The sequence below is a fragment of the Thamnophis sirtalis genome, unplaced genomic scaffold (assembly GCF_051295495.1).
Source record: "Thamnophis sirtalis isolate CommonGarterSnake01/CBP01778 unplaced genomic scaffold, rThaSir2_p1.2 scaffold_2, whole genome shotgun sequence".
NCBI classification, from domain to species: Eukaryota; Metazoa; Chordata; class Lepidosauria; order Squamata; family Natricidae; genus Thamnophis; species Thamnophis sirtalis.
In genome coordinates this window covers 36,652,486-36,676,029 of record NW_028261382.1, presented here as the reverse complement: position 1 = coordinate 36,676,029, position 23,544 = coordinate 36,652,486, and the positions used below count along the sequence as shown (strand labels likewise).

General features: G+C 52.6%; 3 protein-coding genes across 3 annotated transcripts; 1 reads left to right on the top strand and 2 right to left on the bottom strand.

Annotated features, from left to right (window-relative positions):
• Positions 1-392: 392 nt before the first annotated feature.
• On the bottom strand, positions 393-6,098 carry LOC106542579 (minor allergen Can f 2). Its single transcript, XM_087704842.1, has 7 exons — positions 5,939-6,098; positions 4,497-4,636; positions 3,771-3,844; positions 2,056-2,163; positions 1,686-1,787; positions 622-644; positions 393-498 (listed from the first exon to the last, which is right to left on the bottom strand). Exons 1-6 carry the CDS (start codon positions 6,023-6,025, stop codon positions 631-633), a joined length of 525 nt encoding a protein of 174 aa, XP_087560968.1. The 5' UTR covers positions 6,026-6,098; the 3' UTR covers positions 393-498; positions 622-630.
• A 5,635-nt stretch (positions 6,099-11,733) lies between these two features.
• LOC148048609 (uncharacterized) lies at positions 11,734-15,500 on the bottom strand. Its single transcript, XM_087703667.1, has 7 exons — positions 15,303-15,500; positions 14,679-14,815; positions 14,129-14,199; positions 13,490-13,600; positions 12,727-12,825; positions 12,154-12,176; positions 11,734-11,835 (listed from the first exon to the last, which is right to left on the bottom strand). Exons 1-6 carry the CDS (start codon positions 15,393-15,395, stop codon positions 12,154-12,156), a joined length of 534 nt encoding a protein of 177 aa, XP_087559793.1. The 5' UTR covers positions 15,396-15,500; the 3' UTR covers positions 11,734-11,835.
• Positions 15,501-18,228: 2,728 nt separating this feature from the next.
• On the top strand, positions 18,229-21,940 carry LOC106542647 (ficolin-2-like). The gene is made up of 10 exons (XM_087704841.1): positions 18,229-18,320; positions 18,507-18,617; positions 18,898-18,951; positions 19,292-19,327; positions 20,062-20,088; positions 20,373-20,408; positions 20,702-20,829; positions 20,962-21,091; positions 21,280-21,414; positions 21,554-21,940. The coding sequence occupies exons 1-10, from the start codon at positions 18,233-18,235 to the stop codon at positions 21,802-21,804; spliced, it is 996 nt and encodes a 331-aa protein (XP_087560967.1). The 5' UTR covers positions 18,229-18,232; the 3' UTR covers positions 21,805-21,940.
• Positions 21,941-23,544: the final 1,604 nt, after the last annotated feature.

Below are 23,544 nucleotides of genomic sequence, written 5' to 3'. Positions count from 1 at the left end.
TGGGACGTTCCCTGCAGGGAGCCCTTGGGAGCATGGCCTTCTCTCCCGGGCAGTTTGGAGGGTGGGTGGGGTGTGTGTGTCACAGTCATGAGGACTTCCCTTCAGCTATTCTGCTGCCCACCCCCACCCCCTGTATTTTGCATCCCCTACCATTTTTAATTCAGGTCTGGCCTTTATTCCCCCCCCCCCACTGGATCCTCTCCCGCCCCCAAGCCACAGGCCCAGGTGGCTTCAAGGTTTCAAGGTTTATTAGCATTTGTATGCCGCCCACTCTCTCTCAAGGGACTCTGGGCGGCTCACAGATAAAACAGGGGACATATATAAAAAAATTAAATTAAAAAGGCTCCACAGGGCGAAAGGGGAGGAAATAAAAGTCACACTGCAGAAAGGAGTTTGCATCATTTTCTTTTTATTAAGATTCCTCCCTGGAATTTGAGCCAAGCCCATAACATGCCCAGCTGCTGCCCCCGGCCGTTTCGCAGCCTAGGCTCTGGTCACCTGCAAGGAAAGGAGCCAGTGAGCGGAATCAGGGTGCTGCCTCCCCCTGTTTTTCATGCAAATGGGTAGGATTTGGCAGTGTAGACGGGGGGGGGGGGGGCGGACCCATCTTAGAAAACTCACCTATCGTTCTTATTTGCACTCCACTGTGGGGGAGAAAAGGGGGGGCATTAATGGAGAATAGGATGGACACAAAGTGTGTTGCAAGGAAGGGTCAGTTCTTAGGTCATCTGCCCACCAACATGACTCCCCCTTCTCCCCTTGCATGTTGACCACCCATCTGCACCCATCTTTCTACACAAGACATACTCAGAAGAGATTTCAAGAAGTCCATTCCCATGAATGGACTCTATTTAGATCTCTCTCTCTCTCTCTCTCTCTCTCACACACACACACACACATCTCTCTCTCTCTCTCTATCTATCAATCATCTATCTATATCAATCATCTATCTATCTAATCTATCTATTTATCTATCTATCTATCTAATCTATCTAATCTATCTATATCTATCTATCTATCTATCTATTTAATCTATCTATCTATATCTTATCTTATCTTATCTATCTATCTATCTATCTATCTATCTATCTATCCATCCATCCATCCATCCATCCATCCATCCATCCATCCATCCATCCATCCATCCATCTATCCAAGAGCCGAGGTGGCGCAGTGGTTAAATGCAGCACTGCAGGCTACTTCAGCTGACTGCAGTTCTGCAGTTCGGCTGTTCTAATCTTACCGGCTCAGGGTTGACTCAGCCTTCAATCCTTCCGAAGTGGGTGAAATGAGGACCCGGATTGTTGTTGGGGGCGATATGCTGACTCTGTAAAACCGCTTAGAGAGGGCTGAAAGCCCTATGAAGCGGTATATAAGTCTAATTGCTATTGCTATTGCTATCTATCTATGTCTGTCCGTCCGTCCGTCCGTCCACCATCTATCATCTATCATGTATCTCTCTTTATTTCTGCCTTTGAGTTGACTTCTTGGAAAAGATCCCTGCTGTGTTTATGGCCACATTTTTCATTGTGGTTTGCCGGGAGGGAGAGACCGGGGGGGGGGGGGGCAAACTCTGCCCAATGACTTCTATGCGAAAGGCAGGACTAGAACTCAGGCCTCCCAGTTTCTCGCCCGGAGTCTTTGACCCTTCCTATTCATTACTTTTCTGCTCTGAGTTGCCTTACCATATGGTTTTAAAAAGACGATCTGATCCTTTCTGTAGCCGAGACGTTTGCATTCGTCTTCAAATTTCTGCTTTATCTCTGGATCCTGAGTTACTTCCTTGCCTGGGGGGAACAGAGAGAGTGGTGGGGTGGGCTGAATGGGGGAATGGGGGGGGGGAGATGTTTCAGAAGGGGAGTGATGGGGGCAGACTTAGTTAGGGGTTTCCCATTGTATCAGGATTTTGCCAGATCAGTAAATGCTGGGCAGCCTCTGAACTCTTCCAGAAGCCCCCAGGCTTAACTTTTAGGGAAATGCATTAAGACGGGCGAGGTGATGCCGATGCCCAGCCTGCCTCCTCCTTGCGGGGACGATGGGCCTTGGGGCACCTACTGTGAAGCATTGTGGCTTTGGATTTGTTGTCTGCGTCCACCACGCTGATGGTTGTAATGACGAAGTTGCCTTTGACCTTCACCGATTCCACCATCACCGTTGTATCACCTGCCAGGAAAGGTTTGGGACGTGAGGGGCAGAATCAGGCAGGCCCAAATCTAGCCAAGCTGACGACCCTTTCAGGGCCTGGAACCTCAGCGTTGGCTCATTGGGCCGAACAGCTTCTCCGATAACTCTCCAGAGCGTTTCAGGTATATTACAGGCAAGAGGAGCAAGGCGTACCTATGGGGAAAGGATGTGCAGTTGTGATAAAATCAAACTGCGGAAATTACAGTGTAAATATTAGAAGCGAATAGTAATGTTAGCGTCCTTTAACCCTTAGCGTGTAGTATTTGACATGGTTAACGAAATGGAGGTTGGACTTTCTGCACCATGTCGGGCTCCTAGAAAAGAGGGGCAGCCTCTCCCCCACTTGGGCTTTTCACAAAATAGCAACTTGCTGCATCCCAAACAGGTTGGGGCCTTGCAGGAGGACATTCCCGTTACTTCCAGCCAGAGGTGGGTTCCTACCAGTTCGCACCAGTTCGGTAGAACCGGTTCGTCAAATCTACCGAACCGTTTAGAAGAGGTTCCACCAGAAAGCAGGCCACACCTACAGAAGAGGTTCCAAACAATTTGGAAACCCACCACTGACGCACACACAAACACACACACACACACAGAGAGACTCACACAGAGAGAGAAAGAGAAAGAGAAAGAAAGGAAGAAAAAAAGAAATAAAAAAGAAATAAAGAAAAAGTGAGAGAGAGATGAAAGAAAAAATGGTAAAGGAGACAGAGAGACAAAAGGAAGGAGAGAGAGAAAGAGAGAGAGAGAGAGAGAGAGAGAGAGACATGGCCGGCAAGCCACGCCCACCAGGTCACATGGCCAGCAAGCCACTCCCACAAAGGAGGCCACACCCACAGAGTAGGTTCAAAAAAATTTTGAAACCCACCACTGCTTCCAGCCTTCGGCTTCCTTGGGTCCTCCAAGAATGGAGATGAATGGGAGCCCTGTGATTCATGTACTAGGGACAATCCAAGCTGCTATTTCACCTTCCCCCCCCTCCACCCCCCCTTTCCTCCCACTGGGACACACAAACACACACACACCCCAGGAATCAGGGGAGTCAAGGCTCCCCAATCTTTTCAATGGAAACGATGGATAGGCAGGGAAGGTTTATATTTCGAGATTACATACGGCTTAAAAATATTTGGAATGTATACTGTCTAGGAAGGAGCAACTGCAGTTCTTGGAAAGGCCAGCGTGGCGGAATAACACAGTTGGAAGGGACCTTGGAGGTCTTCTCGCCCAAGCCTATTCGAGGCAACAGGTGGTCCAGTTTCAAAAACCTCCAGCCGTGGCTCCCCCATGGAGGCAGTCTCCATCTCTCAATCCGCTGACCGATGGACTTGGCCTGTAGTGGCCCCAGGCCCCAGATCCCTTTATGTGGGCCGCATCCCCCAGAGGCCGACGAGCCTGGAGAGAGGCGGTCCCGAGAGAGCAGGAATCCTGGCCCCACCCCTCCCCACTGGAAGAGATGCTACGGGTTTGCCCAGCATCTCCTGCCCAGCATCTCCTTGCTGGAGTTGAGGGCAAAGGAAGAAGGCCTCCCCGGGGGCCCAGTTTTGACAGGTGAGCGAATCAGGCAGGTAGAAAGGGAAGCCAGTACAGACCAGATTTGAAGATATATTTTCCATTTTCTTTGTTTCTTCTGAGCTGGTAGGTTACGTTCTTGCACCCGTCCGGCCTGCAGAAGAAAAAGTGGAGAGAGCTCTTCATTGGGAGTGAGAGGGGAGGCTGCCTGCCCTAGACGGCCTAGAGTCCCACCGCCAAACGTTGATCTGAACTGACCTATGGAGGAAGCCTTCCTAGGTTGTCCAACAGAGTGGGAAGCCCCCCCCGAGCTATAGCCATCTGGGCTTCACTATCCCTGGCGGTGGGCTTCCCAGAGGCCTCTTTCTGCCTCCCTCCGTTCGGCCAAAGGCTTGTTGCTAAGGAAGCCAGATGGTTGAGCATTTCCATCTGCCGGAGTGAGCCCGGCTGCCCAGTCCCAACCTCTCTTTCTGACATTGTAGTCTTTGGGGCACCTGCCAGACCAGTGTCCTGCTAATGTGAGGCATTTCAGAATCACAACCGGGTCAGAGTATTGGTGTCAGTGGCTGAAGAACCTCAACAGATGCCTTCGGTCTTCCTTCTAAGCTAGCCGGGCTTTCTGTGGCGCTGGCATGGGGCTGCCCCTTACTCCAAGTCAGCCTTGGCTTCGTAGGACAAGCCCAACGTGCTCCTCCTTCCAACTGCCTCAGAAACCCACCCTTCCGGCCTGCGGGGCTCTTGGGATGGGCCTGCCTGTGCATTGCAGAGTCGGTCCACAAGGGCTTGGCTTGAGCTGGGATACTTACATGGGGAGATAGACTGTAATGCTAAAGACGTCTTCCTGTGGTGTTGACACATCAGTAGCAAATGCCGGCATATTCCTTATCTGCTCCAGATGGTCTTCTGAAGTGGTGGCAGCTGCCAGGGTCACCCAGGTACCCGGATGCTGCAACAGGAAGGGGGAAGAGGAGCCCCATGAGGTCCCTGGGAGGGACCAGCCTCCCGCCTGCTCCCTTGAGGCCCTCCGTTGAAGCTACTCCCACAGCTATGCAATTCCACTTTCAGTCAAGGGAGCTGGTCCTGCCAAGGGAAACCCACTTGGCTGCCCAAGAAATAGAGTGGGGGGGGCAGCCTGTTCCCCAAGGCAGGACGAGAAGCAATGGAGGGAAGCTAAACCAGGAGAGAAGCGACCCAGAACTCGGGAGGGATTTCCTGAGAGTGGGAACGGCTTCTCACTTGGGGTGTGGGGTGGATGCCTCATCACCGGAGGGTTTTAAGAAGGGGCCAGGGAGCCATTTCTCTGAAATGATAGAGGGTTTCCTGCCTGAGCAGGAAATTTATTTTTTCTGAACAGACTTTTTTTTATTTTCCACTTTCATAACATAGACTCACATGTATACTATTACATAGCCAATATCCTATTGTGTTAAGTAGTAATTACATCAGTTCCTCTTGTCATCAACGCCCAGAAAGATAAAAACCCATTATTAGCTCTTCTGCTCTCCATACACCTCTTTCTTCTGCCTCTCTCCTCCCTCCTTTCTTCCCTCCATCATCCTTTCCTACTCTACTTCCCCTTCCTTTCTCCTTCTCCTCTCTCTTCATTCCACTCCTCCTTATCCTCCTCGTCTTCCCCCCTTGCCCTCTCTCCTATCCCTCTCTTCCCATCTTTCTTCTCCCTTCTGTTTCCCACTCTTCCTCTCATTGGTGTATTTCCGCTTCTGAGCAAACTCCATTCTATGTTGATGGTATTTATGCTTCCATATCAATATACTTCACATATCTTAGTTTTAAAGAAAAAATAAGAGAAGACGATTAAGTAAGAGAAGACAGTATACATGTGCTGGACTAGAATTTAGATGCGGCCGCAACAAACAGCTTTCTTTGAGTCGAGGGGAGAAGGTGAACATTGCTTCAGTTCCCTGCAGAAAGAGCGTTTACATGGGGTGGCTGCAGAAGCAGATGCTCCCCCCCTTCCAAGACCCAAAATCAAGTGTTCTCCGTCACAGATTGAGGGAGAGATGAACGATGCAACCACTTCCTCCCCCAGTCTGGAAGGACAGTTCCCCTGGCTGGTCCTTTGGCCTGGAGAGAGAGAGGGGAGACCTGGCACAATTTGCCTTCAGCATTAGTGAATCTCTCACGTCAAAAAAGGGGGTCCCTTCCCACACTTGAGACTGCAGTATTGGGGGTCCCTTGATCAATCATCCCAAAGCAAGCCACCCCTGCTCCAGCCACCAGGGTCTACCTCCTCGGTGATTGCGCTCATGTTCTCCGATTCAGCCTGGACGAAGCAGCAGAGGGCCAGGCCCAAAGTGAACAGCAAGGATCTCATCTCGCTCGCTCCGTTCTCCTTCTCAGCCGAAGAATATTCTGAGCCTCGTTGGCGGGTGACTGGGGCTTGCAGGGGCTCCTGCTCTTATAGAGCCTGGGGGGGGGCTCCCCGTGACCTCCACCCTCTCTGGGGCTTGCGTCACCTCCATCCAGGCGTGCAACCACCAAGATAACGGGGTTATTCTTGGCTGGGCCCCGATGCCACGAGGGTCCCGGCTGGCAGGCTGACCTTACCCGTTGACGTTCTCCAAACAGGGGACGTTTGCGTTGGCTCTGGACCCAGTGGGCATTTGGCCTGCAGCCCACCGGGAAAGGTCTCCCTCTTTGTTCGGAGCTGGGCAACAAAGGTCACTGGCTTGGCTAAAGTGCAAAAGTAACAAGATTGTGACCAGCTAGGTGAGAGAACAGGGGAGAAGAGGAGGTCAGGAGACCGAGGTGTCCTCAAGGGGTGATAAGATATCGTGGTTAAGCTCAAATAATACCAAGTTGATGCTTTTGGCATTTTGTGTTCTTGAGAATACAAGGGAAGGTCAAAGTGAAGTCAAGAGAATGAACTGCTGAGGGTTTTTACTTTTACAAATATTTACTTCCCTCCCCCCACAAACCCCCCAACCTTCCCCCCCCCAGACTTCCCAGAACCAATAAAAGGTATAAATCTTTAACAAAAACATTCTAAAATAAGCTTTAAAAAAAAAGTTGATAACATCTTTCACTTGAGCTTTAACTCCTCCTTGCTAGGCTAACTCTAAACAATTTATATCATTCCTAATTTCTTTAGTCTGAAATTTCTTAGTCCCGTATTTATTTTGAGTATAATCAATCCATCTTCTCCACTCCAGTTTATATCTCTCGTTTCAATGGTCCTTAAGATATGCAGATATTTTAGCCATCTCAGCTAGGTTTGTTACTCTCAGTGTCCATTCTTGAATAGTAGGCAAATCTTCCTTCTTCCAGTGTTGCACCACCAACAGTCTTGCTGCGGTTATTAAATGCAAAATCAAGTTAATCTCTACAACTGTACAATCAGTAATTATACCTAACAAAAATAACTGAGGGGTAAACTTTATCCTTCTTTTAAGAACATTTTGCATAATCCACCATATTTTTATCCAAAATGCTTTAACCTAAGGGGTCTAGGTTTTGAAGGGTTTTCATATGCACCATTACAAGGTAGATTGAATGTAAGGATTGCGTGTCCCAGAGGGGATTTTTCAAAAGGCAACTAGGTTTTCTTGGTTTTTTGCTACTAATCCAAGAAGCTTTTTCAGTTCTGGCTGAACGGTGGATGGATTTATATTCAAGTCAGAAGTGAAGAAGCTTCTTGGATGAGAAGCAAAACATTTTTCAAGGAAAAAAACCAAGAAAGTCCAGTTGCCTTTTGAAAAAGCGCTTTTGGGACAATCACGACTGAGAATCTCCACAGACATAAAGATTCAGTGATGAAATGGGATACGAATTTTGGCTATAATATCTGGGTGGACCAGTAGGAGACAATGTGGAAAAAGGGACTGGAATTCATACCCTGTTTTAACTTAAGGGAGAATTTTCACAAAAAGAGGAACCTTTGGTAGGACACCAGAGAAATTATCAGAGATGTATAAAGGTACGTCTTGTTAATGTTGGAAATATAGCAATAGCAATAGCAGTTAGACTTATATACCGCTTCATGGGTCTTTCAGCCCTCTCTAAGCGGTTTACAGAGTCAGCATATCGTCCCCACAGTCTGGGTCCTCATTTCATCCACCTCGTAAGGATGGAAGGCTGAGTCAACCTTGAGCCGGTGAGATTTGAACCGCTGAACTGCAGATAACAGTCAGCTGAAGTGGCCTGCAGTACTGCACCCTAACCACTGCGCCACCTTGGCAGAAAAATGAGGAAGGGAAGTTTACCACACACATAGTGGACTTGTGGAAAAGCAAAACAAATTGGAAACAAATAATATAATGATGCAAAGAATTTTGAAGCTTAATATTGAGGAGATCCTTCCTTCCTCCCTTCTTTCCCTCCCTCCTTCCTCCCTTCTTTCCTTCCTTCTTTCCTTCTTTCCTTCCTTCCTTCTTCCTTTCTTCCATGAAAGGTTATCCAAGAGAAAAAAACCCAGTTGACTCCTTCCTGGTGCCACATATTCAAAGGAACAACATCCCCCCCCCCCGCCCCATTGTGAGAGTTGCATGGCAAGACAGTCTATAACTTGGGTTAACAAATCCTGATTGTTATATTCCCTCAATATGCTGGAAGAAGGATTCAGAGAACCTGGGAATGTTTCCGGAAGGCCCAGGGACTAGAAACTGTGTCCTGTAAAGAGAGTGAGCTGATAAGTTGGGGGGGGGGGGCAAGCAGGATATGCTCTGGGTTCCAATCCCTCCAACCCCTGGGCAGCAGAACCAGCTCCCTCAGAAGAGGCCTGCAAGTAGAGGCTGGGCAGCCCTTTCTCTGGGTGCTTGGGGTGCTGAAGGGGTCCCTCCCCCCCCCAACTGGAGATTTCATATAAATCAGTCTCTGGCTGGGGGGGGGGGTTTGCAGACCTCCAACATGCTGAGACAAAGGCTGTGTCCCACCACGCCCTGAGCCACCAGCCACGTGCTCCGCATGTCTTCACACAACGTGCTAGTCTTCCCTGTTGGGAAACCACACCACTCCTGTTACATCAGCAGTCACCAACTGGGAGAAAATGTTGGTGGTCTGCAGAAAAATTATTTGCACTTTTTATATTGCACTAACTACGGGGTCCTCTAACTACGACCCCTGGGACGGATACGTGCAATGAACGGCTGTGTTGCTGCAGAGAGTCTCCCCCTTCGGGGTCTTTTTGTGGGGGTTGTTGGGGGGGCAGAAATCCCGACTTGGGGTCTGCTTCAGCCTCCTGGTGGGGGGCTTTGGGCGAAGGCTGGAGGGAAGGGCCGCTGGTGGCGAAGAGCCGGAGGGCCTCGTTCCAGTGGGACGGCATCATGGCCTGGAACTGGCTGAGCATCTCAGCCCTCTGAGCCTCCAGGCGCCGGCACCTGGCCTTGTACTCCTGCAGGCCTTCCCTCTGCTTGGAAGGCCTATGCTCCTAGTCCTCAGTGAGGTGCTTCTGCTGAGCCTCCTTCTTGGTCAGATCCAACTTGAACCGAGCTGTTTTGCCAACTCTTTCTCCTGGGGGCTGCTTAGCTCCAGCAGCTGCTTCCTGTGGGGGCCCTAAGGAGTCCGGATGGGCAGGCGAGGAGGGGCTGGCAAGGCGCCCCTCAACATGAGTGACATTGAGTTGGCCACGCCCACCCAGTCACATGACCACCTTGCCCCGCCCGCCCACCCAGTCATTAGGCAGGTCATAGGAGTGGTCCACAGAATTTAAAATTATGCATTCAGTGGTCCCTGAAGTCCGAAAGGTTGGTGACCTCTGTGTTAGAGAACTTGTGGGGACAGGAGGACTGTGGGGAGGGGAATCCCCTCCCTTGCTCAGGGGAAGGACGCTGCTCGGGATGGGAAGGGAGCCGCTCGGAAGGAGCATTGGGCTTGGCAGATACAGACCAGCAGGCCCCACCGGCTGCCACATCTGGAGCCTCCTTCCCCCGCAGGGGCTGGTGCTGCTGGTGGCTCAGTGGTTAGAGGGCAGTACTGCAGGCTACTTCTGCTGACTGCAATTTGGCAGTTCGAGTCTCACCAGGCTGAAGGTTCACTCAGCCTCCCATCCTTCCGAGGTCAGTGAAATGAGGATGGTTGGGGGCAAATATGCAGCATCTGTAAACCGCTTAGAGAGGGCTGCAAAGCGGTATATAAGTCTAAGGGCTATGGCTATGATGCGAATGCTCCACCTCTAACTCTGGCTCCCCTTTTATTGCCCTGGTCAGTTTGGCAAGGGCTCAGTCTCACCCCTCCTGAGGGAGGGCCAGGGTTGGCTCCCGGAGGAGGGGAACCTTGCAGCCTGTGGATTCCTTTGGGGGGAAGGGGGGGCTGTGGGGAGAAGCGGGTGTCCCTTTCCTCTGCTTGCTGCTGTCTTGCAGCTCCTCCTGTGGGCTTCCCTGGGAGTTGTGGAGGGGCTTCTGTCTGTGGTCTGGATGGGTTTGGGGGGGGGGCTTTGTTGGGGAGCAGGATGGCCATTTGGGCCTGGTACGGCTAGGCAAAGGGAAGGGCTGACTGGGTCCAAAGGCCGGGAGGAAGAAGGGCGCAGCCTATTTTGTTGGCAAATTGCAGTTTAACGCCCATCTATCCCCCATCTCCTCTCACTTATGACTGCAGGATTCTCCCTTTGTTGCTTGCAACCTTCCGATTGATATTGATGGTTTCCTGATTGCTTATTTGTACCCTGTGACTATCATTAACTGTTGTACCCAGGGCCGGATTTTCCTATAGGCTAACTAGGCTTCAGCCTAGGGCCTCAAGATCAAGAGGGGCCTACATTCAAATTGTTAGCAAAATTAAAATTACACTATTCTAAAAACAGTGAACACTAAAACACTGAACCGAAAATGAGAAATTCTACGCATATGACTAATAAACAAACATAAAAATGTATTGGTTAAGATCGTTCCAGCGCCGCAGCAGTTGGGGAGCCCGCCCACGTTCCCGGCATCGGCGGTCGGGCGAGAGGCGCGGCCGCTCCCAGTAGCCGCCCCGTCGACGCGGAGCCCACCAGCGGCCAGGCAGGTGAGGGCGAGGGGGACGAGCCGGGCAGCTGAGCGCAGCAGGGGAGGTGGCTGGCCCCGCTGCCTTTGCCGCAGAGCAGAGCTGCCCTCCATCGGGAGGCCAGCTATATATATATTGATATATATTGATATATATTGATATATATTGATATATATCACAGTAATGATGTATTTTATTGTCTCTCATGTAATTTACAAACTTAAAAATGGGAGGTGAAAGGACCTCATAAGTGGAATAGCCTAGGGCCTCTTTTCATCTAAATGCGGCCCTGGTTGTACCTTATGAGTCTTGACCAATGTATCTTGTCTTTTGATGTCCACTGAAAGCATCGGCACCAAAGACAAATTCCTTGGGTGTCCAATCACACTTGGCCAATAAAGAATTCTATTCTATTCTATTCTATTCTCTGTTCTCTTCTCTTTTCTACTCTACTCTACTTTACTTTCTCTTCTCTTCTCTTCTCTTCTAGTCCAGTCCAGTCTTAGTCTATTAGTTTATCCTGTTCCAGTCCATTCCAGTCCAATCCAGTCTTAGTCTTAGTCTATTATTGAAAGTTTCCGGATGACCCCTGATATTCACCCACCCTTTGCTCTCTGGGGGTGGCTGTTTAGGGACAGGGAGCCCCTGGCCGCCTCCACCCGCTCATCTTCAGAGATGTAGCACAGACATCTCCCCCTCCCCATGCCTCTCCCCCTCCCCCTTTCAGATGTATTCACTTCCTTGTTTGTTTACTCGATTTATTTGCCCGGGTGGGGTAAGCTCTCAATGCATGTGGCTCTCAATTTGGGAACCAGGGGCGGGGGGGGGCTCAGAGGGAGGGGCTTCTCTGGGCAGGCACAGCAGGCTGGGATCCCCCCCTCCCCTACATCTCCCTTGAGGTTCGGAAGCAGAGCGGCTTTTGCTGGAGAGGAAGTCCTGTCCTGCCCCCTCCTCCACCCATATTTCTCCCCCTCACCGTTCTTAAATTCAGGTCTGCCCTTCATTCCCCACCCCCAACCCCCACTGGATTGTCCCCCACCTCCAGCCCACCGATCAAGATTCCCCCCTCCGCAGGGCGGAAAAAAGTGCCATTCAAGACAGAAGTGCATGCTCTAAATCTATTTATTAATATTTGCAACTTGAGCCAAGCCCGAAACACGCCCAGCCGCCTCCTCCCGGCTGTTTCGAAGCCTCCGCTCTGGTCACCTGCAAGGAAAGGAGGGGAATTGGGGCTGCTTCCAAGCTGGACAATCCGCTTGGGCCCTTGGATTTGTTCCTGTCCCTCCTGGGGGTCTGGGGACAGCTACGTGAGCTCCCCCCACCCCCAGTTTTCATGCTGACAGGCAGAGACCCACAGATGGTCAGCCAGGCAACCCCCCTGGGCACTGCCAGGAGCCCCCACCCACCCACACTCCAGAAGGACCCCTTTGTGTCCAGAGCTCTGGAGAAGCTCACGGCAGTCGGTGAAAGTGAGGGAGGGCCCCGAAGAAGACCATCGGCTCTTAAGAACCAGAATAAACCTACCTATGTGGAACGTGGGCACATCCCTGTGGAAAATGGAAAAGAGCAGGTTGAAATGCGGGCAAGGCCCCTGGCTGCCACACAGGTGGGCCTCTGGAGGGAAAGGAGCCACCAGCGGGCACCACCCCTTCCCCTCCAAAGACTCCAGCCACCCGAAAAGGCAGGGGCGCAAAGCCCCCTCCTCTGCTCCTTGCCTGGCATATCCCAGGGGAAGGGGAAAGCCACCGTTTCTCAGGGTGCCACTGCCATGCCAACAGCCCTCTCGGATCCTGCCCCCAGGGCTGCTGCCGGCACACAAGGCCCCCTTGGCAGAATTCCACTACACCCCTCCCCCGCTTCAAGAAAAGTATGTTTATGTTTAAAAATAAAAACAAATTCTAAAAAAAGAAAAAGAAAAGTATGAAAGAAATTAATTTCAACTGGCCCTCTCACTCACGCAACACTTTGCAGTGGCACAAAATGGGCACACCAGGTTGCGGTGGCGCTGCCCATAACTTAATCGCCATAACAATGCCCCCGGGTGCTTCTTCCAGCTGCTGGGCCCTGGGTCTCCTCAGCCGCCCCCCCAGGACCTACCTTCTGTGGGCAGGACATGAACCTCTGTCCCTGGCATGACACTCTCAGAAAATTTCTTGAAATTCTGCACGGCCTCCTCAATGTTAGCCGAATCCCTGACTGCGGAGAGAACAGAGTCAGAGCTGAGTGGGCCCTTGGCCTGTTTCCACCTGGGGGGAGGGGGCAGAGTAGGCTTCTAAGAGGGGGAGGGCCCCCTCCTTGGGCAAGTCTCTCCAAAGGGAGGGGCACCCTCTTGGGAAAGAGGAAAGAGGGGAGGGCTTGGGTCGACTGCAATGGGGGCCCACCAGGGACTGAGGAGTTGAGGGTCCTGCGGCCCTGGACAGGCTTCTGCTTTCGGGTGAGGATGCACAGACATGAATCTGAGCTCAGTGAGTTGCGCCCCTACAAGCTCAGGCCAAGGGGCACCAGAAGGGGCAGCCGGGTAGGGGAGGCGATGCCACAGGGAAGGCCCAGCAGAGGCAGGTGCCATGTTGGGGGGCTGAGCCCCTGAGGCTCCCTGGCTACCAAGGGCCACCCCAAGGGTGAAGAAGAAACTGGGGGGGGGGCTCTGCTGTGCTCCCTCCCTTCGGCCTCCATCGCAGGCTCCCCACCCCCTTAGATAGAGCCTTGCAGGGGATGGCTGGTTTTGCAAAGCAAACAGGGTTTATGCTATTTCCATCAATATTTCCCGCTGCTGCAAAGGGCTCAAGCAAATGATGGATTAATGGGACATGCAAACTACATCTGGGCCCTCCTTCCTTTCCTCTCTGGCTGAGATACGCACCCGCGAGTGATGCCATTTTGCACGAGCCCTTCTTATTTGTAAAGTCGACGCTGACGAACACACTTTCCCCTTCCTTGTGTACGTTACGGATAGTCACATCACCACCTTTCTCTGTAAGAAGAAATGAAGCAACCATAAATCGGGCTGGGCTTTTTCACAGAAGGGGGGGCAGGTGATCCCCAGTTGGAAGCCTTTGAGATTTAGGTAGGAGATGGGGGGGGGTTCTTTTCTCTTCATCCACTGATGAAGAAGTCGGGGTCTTTGGGATGGAAGACAACCTTAAGGGCATCCGAAGGACCCTGCCTGCCCACCTGCCTCAAGGAAGCCCCTCAGAAGGGGAAGATGCAGCTCGCTTGAGAGGGGATTAAACTCCTTTTCACCCCAGAAATGAGAGGGTGCCCCAGAGTCCCCCTCCTTTGCCATCCTTCCAAAGCCCAGCTCCTCCGGGCCTGGGCTCTTTGGGTCTTAAGGGGCCCATCCCCCTTAGCTCCTCTGGCAAGGGTGCTGGATCCTGGGCCCTGAGGTGGGCAGAGCGGACATTCCAGCCCCCACCTCATTCCTTTCCCAACCCCCACCAGGACCCCCGGTTCTTGACCTGACAGGATCCCATTGTTAAAAACCAGCCTTTCAACTACGTACCACATTTGCCGTGGAACTTTCCGTCTTTACTTTTGTTGAACTCCTTTTTCATTGGCATGCACCCCTTTGGCCTGCAAAACAATGGCAAAGCTTCTGAGACCATTCTCAGATCGCTCGGCCTCTTAGGTAAAGCCCCTGCCCCTCCAGACGGTCCTTCTTCCACCTCCAGGTTCTCCAGCTGATCTCACTTGTGGCCTGAAACCCCTGGGCTCTGTGGAAGGTGGCCTTATCCCTGAGGCCCTTCCCTTAGCCCTCAAACACTCTCTAAATAAGGGGGTTTTCCCCTGGCCTACAAAAAGTCAACCTAGGCCCTGACTGATGGTGCTTGCCTCAGTCATTCTCCCTGAGATGTCAGGAGGACGTGCCCTGAAGGGCTCTCGGTCCTTCTCCCTTGGGGATCTCCCTGGATCTCAGAAGGGGCTGAAGAAACAACCCTGGCCCCAGGGCAGTTCCAGGACTTTGGGGGGACTCGCTGGCTCCCAAGAGCAGCACCGCTGGACCCCTGGCCATTTGGGCATCATGGAAGCAAGCAGCAAAGTGGGGCACTTACGTTCTTATAACCATGGTCATTTGCACTTTTTCATTTATGAGTGTAATATCAACGGGAGATGCCGTCATGCGGGAAACCATATCCTTCATCTTCGGGCAAGTGGTTGCCACGGCTCCAACGATATAAGGTCCCTCTATCTGGGGACCAAAGGCAGCGTTAGGGACCCAACTGGCATTTGCAGAAGGAGCCTCACCCCAGAAGCCTTTGTGCCATGGAGGCTGCCCGTCAGTGGGCAAGAGATGCAATCCCCCTGACCGGGAGGCAGCCCCACAGACCCTTCAGGGGGGCTCCCGGATGACTTCTCTGAGGATTTCATTGCGGTTCAGCTGTGCATTTGGAAAGAGTTGGTTTATGAGACATTCCATCCAAATGCATATTTAGGGATGAATTTTTGCATACAATGCATAAAAAATATCCCAGGTTTGTTTATTTGCCAGTTTTGTTCAATCGCGGTCTCCTCCCAAGTGAGAAAGGGCCCTCGCTGCCCCAGTGAAGGGGGAAGGCGGAGACCCCGTGCACCAGCTCTCCCCTCTGTGCCCAAAGAGGGGCTTCTGGTGCCTGGGTTCCTTCGATCAAGGGAGGGCCAGACCAGAGACACACACACCCCCAGCCACATGTACTCACCTCTTTAAGATTAGATGTCTCAAATGGCTCGTACCCATTAGCCTGGAGGAAGCAGCAGAGGGCCAGGCCCAAAGTGAACAGCAAGGATTTCATCTCGCTCGGTCCTTTCTTATCCTCAGCCAAAGAATATTCTGAGTCTCGGAGACAGGTGACTGGCGTTTGCAGAGGCTCCTTCTTTTATGCAGCCCGGGGGGCTCCCCGGGCCCCCCCCCCCTCGCAGAGGCCTGCGTCATCTCCATCCAGGCGTGCAACCACCGAGATAACGGGGTTATTCTTGGCTGGGCCCCGATGCCACGAGGGCCCCGGATGGCAGGCTGACCTTACCCGTTGACGTTCTCCAAACAGGGGACGTTTGCGTTGGCTCCGGACCCAGTGGGCATTTGGCCTGCAGCCCACCGGGAAAGGTCTCCCTCTTTGTTCGGAGCTGGGCAGCAAAGGTCAGTGGCTTGGCTAAAGTGCAACAGTAACAAGCTTGCGAGCAGCCAGGTGAGAGAGCAAAGGAGAAGAGGGAGTCAGGCGACCCAGGTGTCCTCAGGTGCCCAAGAGGCGACACTGTGGCACTGTACAATGCAGCATTTGTGGCCAGAGAGGAGGGGGGGGGACGAGCTCCTTCCCTACCTTGCTCTGCTCCAAGAGTCTGGGGAATGGAGGTTCCCCAAGGAGACTGTGGAAAGAGGCAGTGCCACCTTGGGGGCCTCAGTGCCACCCTTCCCACATAAGTGAACAAGCTCTCAGTGCCCCACTGCTTCACCCCTCTGAACCTCTCCGGAAGGGCTCTTCTTTTGGCCTAAAAGCCACCTGACCTTACAACCCAACCCAGGGCGGAGCACCTCGGGCAAGTAGGTCTCAGAGGGGAGAACAACACTAGTCGCCATGACACGGGGCAGCTGAGCCATCCCAGGTGGCCTCCACTGTGTCGGCAAGAGGGTGCATAGAGGCGCCTGGGGCGGCCACTGTGAAGCGATCAGAATGTGCTAGAGCAGACTCTGGCTGGCACTGCCACTGTTTCAAGGGTGGCTGGCAAATGTCTCACATCCTCCTGACCATGGACTCCAGAGTGGTGCCTGCTTGGGATGGATTACGGGGCTCTTGGGGCATCTGTAGGCAGGGCTGGGCAGGACAAGTGCCTTGCCATCTTTGATGGGGGCAGAAAAAGGAGGAAAGGCAGATGGGAGTTCCCAATTTTTAATCCTCCCCCCAACTTCCTTAAATATAAAGCCAGAGATTTATGCATTTATGAGTCTCGTGCCTTAAAATATGGTTTACAGATGTATTTAGAGGGCCGCAAGATGGGTCTGGGGTCTGCCTTGGCCCGGAGCTTTCCAAAGTGTTTCCAAAGTTCACTGTGACCAAATCAAACCAACCAGGGCTCCTGTCTGCTGCTCCCCCGTTCGTCCAGTCTTCCCTCGGCAATAAGCGTAGGAGCAGGGAGGGGCCAGGGGTGCGGAAGGGACAGGCCAAAGCTTCCTGCGATGCACAGTGCCTGGGTGGGCAACACCCTGAGAAGGGTTGCCTGGAGAGTCCTCCTGGCCAGGACTACGGTGGCCACGCATGTTCTTGGAGGAAGTAAGAAACGAACGGGAAAAGAGGGCAAATCTTACTGAGGCTCATAAGGATTAAATAAAAGGGGACCGGTTTTTTTTAGCAGATTATTATTATTATTTTTTCCCTTCTACAACACCTTACAGTCATTACATCAACATTGTTATGTCATCATACCTGTACATGTGTATAATATTTGGCTTCTATAGTTACACACCTTTATACACAGTTCTATATACATTTTTATATACATTGTTTTTTGGCTTAATTTTATTCTTGTTTTGCAGCCATTTGTACCAATTGTTCCAAATTTCATAATATTCCGACTCTTCTTTATCTTTTAATTTCAGTGTTAATTTGTCCAACTCTGCACAATCCAAAGTTTTTTTTTATCACTAAGGGGACCGTTTCTATTTATCACTTTATCACTGGGAGCCCAACCAAGGCAAGAAATTGTGAAACGAGTCTAAACAATTCTGACATGAAGGGCGGCCTGCTAGAATGATGGATTGCAGGGTCCCCGTGGGCATAACCCACTCTTTGTATCGAGACGTCTTTTCATTGGCCACAGAACTGATTCCTCTCGGGGGGGGGGGGGTATTGATTGCCAGTTTCGTCTCTTCTTTCTCAGCTGGGCAGGCGCTGAAGGGCGCTGGATTCTTCCTGTTGCCTGGGGCTGCTGGGCGAGAAAAGGGGGCGCCCCATGGCTCATCGGGGCCAAGGATGGAAGCAGCAGGGAAACCCCACTATCTCACATGGTTCTTTTGACCTCTCCCAGGGGTTTTTAGGCATGTTTGCTCTTTCTTCACGCCGACAGGCCACCTGTGGTCCATAACAACGCCTGAGAACAGATGGAGGAAGTGTCCTTGTGTTTCCAGCCTCACCTGGCCTCAAACTCAGAAGGACTGGACTTTTCATGGACAACATCCATGGCCAAAGGAGAACGTGGGCCAAAGCCTGAGCAGGGAGAGATTTCCTAGTTGTCAGAGCAAAGACGTCTCCAAATCTGGACCTTTCCCTTCATGGGATTCCTAGCACCCGACCGAACCTTCCCCTTGCCCTGTGGCTTTTAGTCCTTCAGCCCTGTTTCCCACGCAGTCATCAAAGGTGCTGCGTGGTTGTTTCCTGGGTGAACACGTGTCCCCAGGTTTGAACTCCGGCTTTTAGTCTTTTTCTCCAAATTGGAAATCTGACTCTCTCCAAAGTGAGGAAGAATGAGGAGGAAAGCGGTGGGGCCGAGAGGCGGGTGTCCTGCTCGACAAGGAAGCAGTTTGCGGTTTTGTCATTGTTGATCTTGGAGTCCCCACAAGAGAAGGACGAGAGCAGCCGGCACCAATAAAAGCCAGAGAGGGCCCAGGACAGGCGGCAGTCGGAGTCCAGCTGGCACCATGGGCAAAGCTGGCAAGCAAGCGGCTCTCTTCCTCCTCTGCCTCATGGCCACAACCTGTCGAGGGGAGAAGGAATCCTCCTGCCCAGGTGAGCAGCTGCCAGGTGGGCTCTGAGGAGGAGGAGGAGGAGGAGGAGGAGGAGGAGGAGGAGGAGGAGGAGGAGGAGGAGGAGGAGGAGGAGGAGGACAGAAGCATGGACACCCTTTGGAGATGGTAAATTTACCTTTAAAAAGGAAAAAAAGTTAGGCATCCCAAACCTTCTTCTCCCTTCCAGAAGCCCAAACGGTGGATTTGAATGGAAGCAAGTTGACCATCCTGCGGGGATGCCCAGGATACCCTGGCGCTCCAGGGCCCCAGGGCCCCCCCGGTGTTCCAGGGGCCAAAGGTGGGTCTGTTGAGCAGGGGACGATCTGGCTCCTGAATCCGCTCCCTTCCAAATGAAGCCCCCCACCCTTTTATCACAAGGCAGGAGGATTGCGCGGCAAAGGAAGAGTGCTAGGACTGGCACAAGGGGGCGAGGGAAGCCCTGCCTTCCTGGCACGCCAGCGGTGGAAATTCCACCTCCCGCTGAGCTTAGTCCCTGAAGAGAGGGGCTGGGGGGGGCCTTCCCCTCCGCCCCCCCCCCCGAAGAGGGCCTGGAAGCTCACCCTGCCTTTTCCCAACAGGTGAGAGGGGCTTGCAGGGAAGCCCTGGTGAAATTGGAGCCCCTGGACCAAAAGGTAAGGGGGCAACCAGGGGATTCTGACACCAGAGTTCCATTTGTGTGTGTCTGTCTGTCTGTTGTGTGTGTGTGCGTGCATGTGTGTGTTGTCTGTGTGCAAGAGAGGAGTGCTTTGGGGGAAAGGCGCTCCTAAGAAGGGAGGTTAAAATTGAGGGTTGGAATGCCAGGTCCAGACGGTCAAGACCCCCAGTCTACCCCAGACCCTCCCCCATCAGATGGCCTCCCGTGTGGGCAGGCAAGGGGGGGCAGCATCTAGAGGGGGGGTCTGCCTGGGGCGAAGGTGGGGAACGGGCAGGTTGAGCCAAGGGGGTTCAGAGGAATTTCTTCCCTTCTCTCAGGAGAAAAAGGGGAGGAAGGAAAACCCGGAGAGAAAGGTAAGAGTTTCTCGGGGGTCCCTTTTTCTCACTCTGCTGCCAACACACACACACACACACACACACACACACACACACAAACATACAGACAATGATACAAATTGTGTTTGTGCAAATCCCAAATAGCAATAGCAATAGCAGTTAGACTTATATACCGCTTCATAGGGCTTTCAGCCCTCTCTAAGCGGTTTACAGAGTCAGCATATTGCCCCCAACAACAATCCGGGTCCTCATTTTACCCACCTCGGAAGGATGGAAGGCTGAGTCAACCCTGAGCCGGTGAGATTTGAACAGCCGAACTGCAGAACTAGCAGTCAGCTGAAGTAGCCTGCAGTGCTGCATTTAACCACTGTGCCACCTCAGCTCTATGATGTCATTCCATTCTAAATGGAAAATGATGTCATTCCATTCTAAAAGACTTTTAAAAAGTTGACCTCCGGCGTGCCAGAGACATTTTTCAAAAGGAAGGGATTCCGTGCCTCCCCTCCCGCCTCGGAAAATGGCCCCGGGGGCTCCTGCCTCCTGGGGGCGAGCTTCCTGTGCCGAGGGGCTCTGGGGGGCTAGAGGGAGAGCATGCCAGGCATTTTGCCCCAGCAGAAGGGGAACTTTTTCGGGGGGGGGTTCTGCCCAGTTCCTTCTTCAGCTCCTTGCCCCCCCTCCTGTGCCTGAGTGATACCCTTTGACCCCCCCGAAAGAGGGGGAATTCTGCCTTTCTCTTCCTCTTTGCCTTCCAGGGAATAAAGGAGACAAAGGAGAAATTGGTAAGAATTGTGTCCCCCCCACCCAGGAAAGCCAAGAGGGACCCTGGTTGAATCCTGTTCAGTTCAACCCCCACCCCCAAATGAGCTGAAAGGGATTCATGGCCATGGCACATCTGACTCGGCTGAGCCTATGTCACCCTCAGCTCAAGTCAGGCCTGAGGGATGACTGGTTTTCCCCTCCCCCAGGCCCCCCAGGCCACATGGAGTGGGGGAGTTCTTCTCCCTGGGGAAGGAATTGGTGGGAGTTCCCTGCCCTCCCTGAGCCGCTTCCTTCCTTTGCACAGATGGGGAGGGGCTGGATGCTCTCCAGTGCAAGCGAGGTGAGTGGGGGGGGGGACTCCTCCCTACCCCTTCCTTTCCTTCCCCCCACCCCAAATATCCGGGAGAGCCAATGACTTGGCCAGGTAGTTCCGGGGTCCACAGGATCCCCTTATGACCACAGTCAGCCTTGGCTCCAAAATGGGAAACACAAAAAATGGGTAACTGTGATTTTTAAATTAAAAGTTCAACTACTTGGCTCGCTTCACCAGATGGAAGCCTTTTGCAAACCCCCTCAGTTGCGGCCCCTCAGTTATCTCCCCAGGAATCAGAATCTGCCCTTCCTTCTGCCCAGGTGCCCGAAACTGCAAGGAGCTCCTGGCCCAGGGGGTGGTCCTGAGCGGCTGGCACACCATCTACCCCCAGGACTGCCGGCCCCTGCGGGTGCTGTGCGACATGCACACCGATGGAGGCGGATGGATCGTGAGTCCGGCCCACAGCGTTTCTGGGTGGGGAGGGACAGCTCTGGGGACTCCCAGCATTTGGGAAGGGAGGGGTGTGGGGAGAGAAAGCCTGCCCAATGGGGAGGGGAAGATGCCCGGCTGTCACCCGCAGGTCTTCCAAAGGAGGTCGGATGGCTCCGTGGATTTTTTCCGGAACTGGGATGACTACAAGAAGGGATTTGGAAGTGAGCTGAGCGAATTCTGGCTGGGGAATGACCAGCTTCACCTCTTGACCTCCCTGGGTGAGAGGCTTCTCCCTGGACCCTCCTGCTGCCAGGGGAGAGGGGCGCAGGGCTTTGGCTGTGCAGAGCCTCTGGTGAAGCCTGAGCCCCCTCTGTGGATGTAGTAACAATTGTGGGGCCAGAGCTCCAGACTGAGGATCTTTGAGCCATGTGAAGACTGAACCTCATGGCTCTTCTCTCTATCCTAGGAGAGAACGAGTTGCGTGTTGACTTGATGGATTTTCTAAATAAACATTCCTTCGCCAAATACGGATCCTTCCAGGTGGCAGCGGAATCCGATCAGTATCGGCTGACTGTGGGCAACTTCACAGGGGGGCCAGCAGGTGAGTCCCCCAAAGAAGTCCTTCTCCATGAACTTCCCCAACCTGTGCAGTGCCAGTCTGGCCAAGGACTGCCCTCCCTGGCTGGCTGATGCCCTGGAGATGCCCTGGAAACCTACCTGCCTCTCTCCCCCCCCCCCAGGCGACTCTCTAAAGAGGCACCACAACATGTCCTTCTCCACCCGGGACAAGGAGCAGGACCCCCCCAAAAAGAAATGCGCCACAAGGTTCAAAGGGGCCTGGTGGTACCACGGCTGCCATGACTCCAACCTCAACGGGAAATACTGGCTGGGAGAACACCAGTCCTTTGCAGACGGCATCAACTGGAGAACAGGGAGAGGCCACAACTACTCTTACAAGCAGGCAGAAATGAAGTTCAGGCGTACGACTTAGGGGGCTCCTTCAGCTGACGGGGGTTTCCTCTGAGGGGTATCCAAAGGGCATCTAGTCCATCCCCTCTGCTTTTGATTTGCTAATTTGCATTTGAATTTTACAAAATACAAATGATTAAATGATCTTTAAGCAGCTGCTCCTTTTCCATCTGATTCCCTTCTTCTGTGCAAGAGCTGAGCAGCCAAGGGATGGCAAATGAATAAATACGGTTAAGGTTAAGGTTAAGGTTTGTTCAACTTGTATGCCGCCCTATTCCCGAGGGACTCAGGGCGGCTAACAAACCAAAGGGAAGGGGAATACAAACAGAACACAAGACAAACAAAATTAAAATTAAAACAAAACAACAGTCACAACAGTTTAAGTGGAGCCGGGAGCTCGTCAGCCCCAGGCCTGCCGGAACAGCCAGGTCTTTTATTAATACAATTAATAAAAGTTTGATCTGCAACCCAGTATCCAAGTGTCCTCCATTCCAAGGGCATAAAATCTGCCAGAGATAGAGCTCTGAACTTCTCATAACAGAGCAGGACCAGCCGGCCACCTCCCAGGTGGTTCCCACACATCGTGAAGCCCCAAGTGGTTGCAGAGCATCTGCATCAGCCTGGTTGGTCCCAAACTGAAGGGGCTGCAGGGGGCTGCAGCCTTTGACCTCCCCGAGAGTCTCCCAGGCTTTGAAAGCAACTTCGCTTCCCCCCTTCGGTCTCCCAAGGATCATCCAATGGTGAGGGAGTTCAGCACCACAGCCAGCGCCTCCCTCCCTCCCACCTCCCCCATGTCAACTGTTGGAGAACATGAAAACAAAGCAGGAAGATGCGGAAGGGCACCTGAGTCTTCCCCTTTACCTAGGCACCCGCCTGGGGTTGCTGGGCGGTGGGGAGAGGTGGGGGGCACCCGGGGGTCAGAGCTGGACTTCCCCTTCCTGGAGCCCTGATGGCAGAGGATGAGAGCAAGAGGGAAAGCGGCCCATCTTATATGATTCTCTCCACCTCCCCAAGTGTCTTTTAGGGATGTTTGCTCGTACCCATCCTGTATCTTTACACGTTGTGCCGCTTTTAATTCATATTTATTTATTTGTTTGTTTTCTTATTAAATTCATTTGCCATCCATCTCGTATCAAAACAACTCTGGGCATCTTACATTTGTCTGCTCTTATCCATCCTGGATCTTTACATCTTGTGCCGCTTTTAATTCAAATAATGTGTGGCTCACAACCCCATGTGGGGCTGGTCAGGCCCTGCACATGGAACCCCTCCCTGGCCTCGGATGGGAAGGTCCAGACTTCTCAAAGGCAACATCTGGGAACAAAGGAGAAAGTCCATCAGTTCCATCTGCCAGCCAATGTCGGCTGGCGACTCCCCGGGGGAGATCCTTCTCTGTTGCAGCTCCAGCCCTCTGGAACGAGCTCCCTGTTGAGATCCGGACCCTTAGTACCCTCCCGGCCTTCCGCAAAGCCACCAAGTCCTGGCTGTTCCGGCAGGCTGGGGGGAGCTGAGAAGCATCTACCTCCACGGAAATTGTGAATGTTGGTTTTGTTTTTAATATGTTGTCTTTGTCTCGTTTCCCCCCTTTCCCTTGTCTTTTGTGAGCTGCCCGGAGTCCTCCGGGAGTGGGCGGCATACAAGACAAACAAACAAACAAACAAACAAATAAATAAATAAAGTCTCCAGTGGCTCAAAGGCTGCGGAGGGAGGTAACTCCTGGCTGTTTCCTGGATGGGTGTCATAGCAAAGACATCTCCAAGTC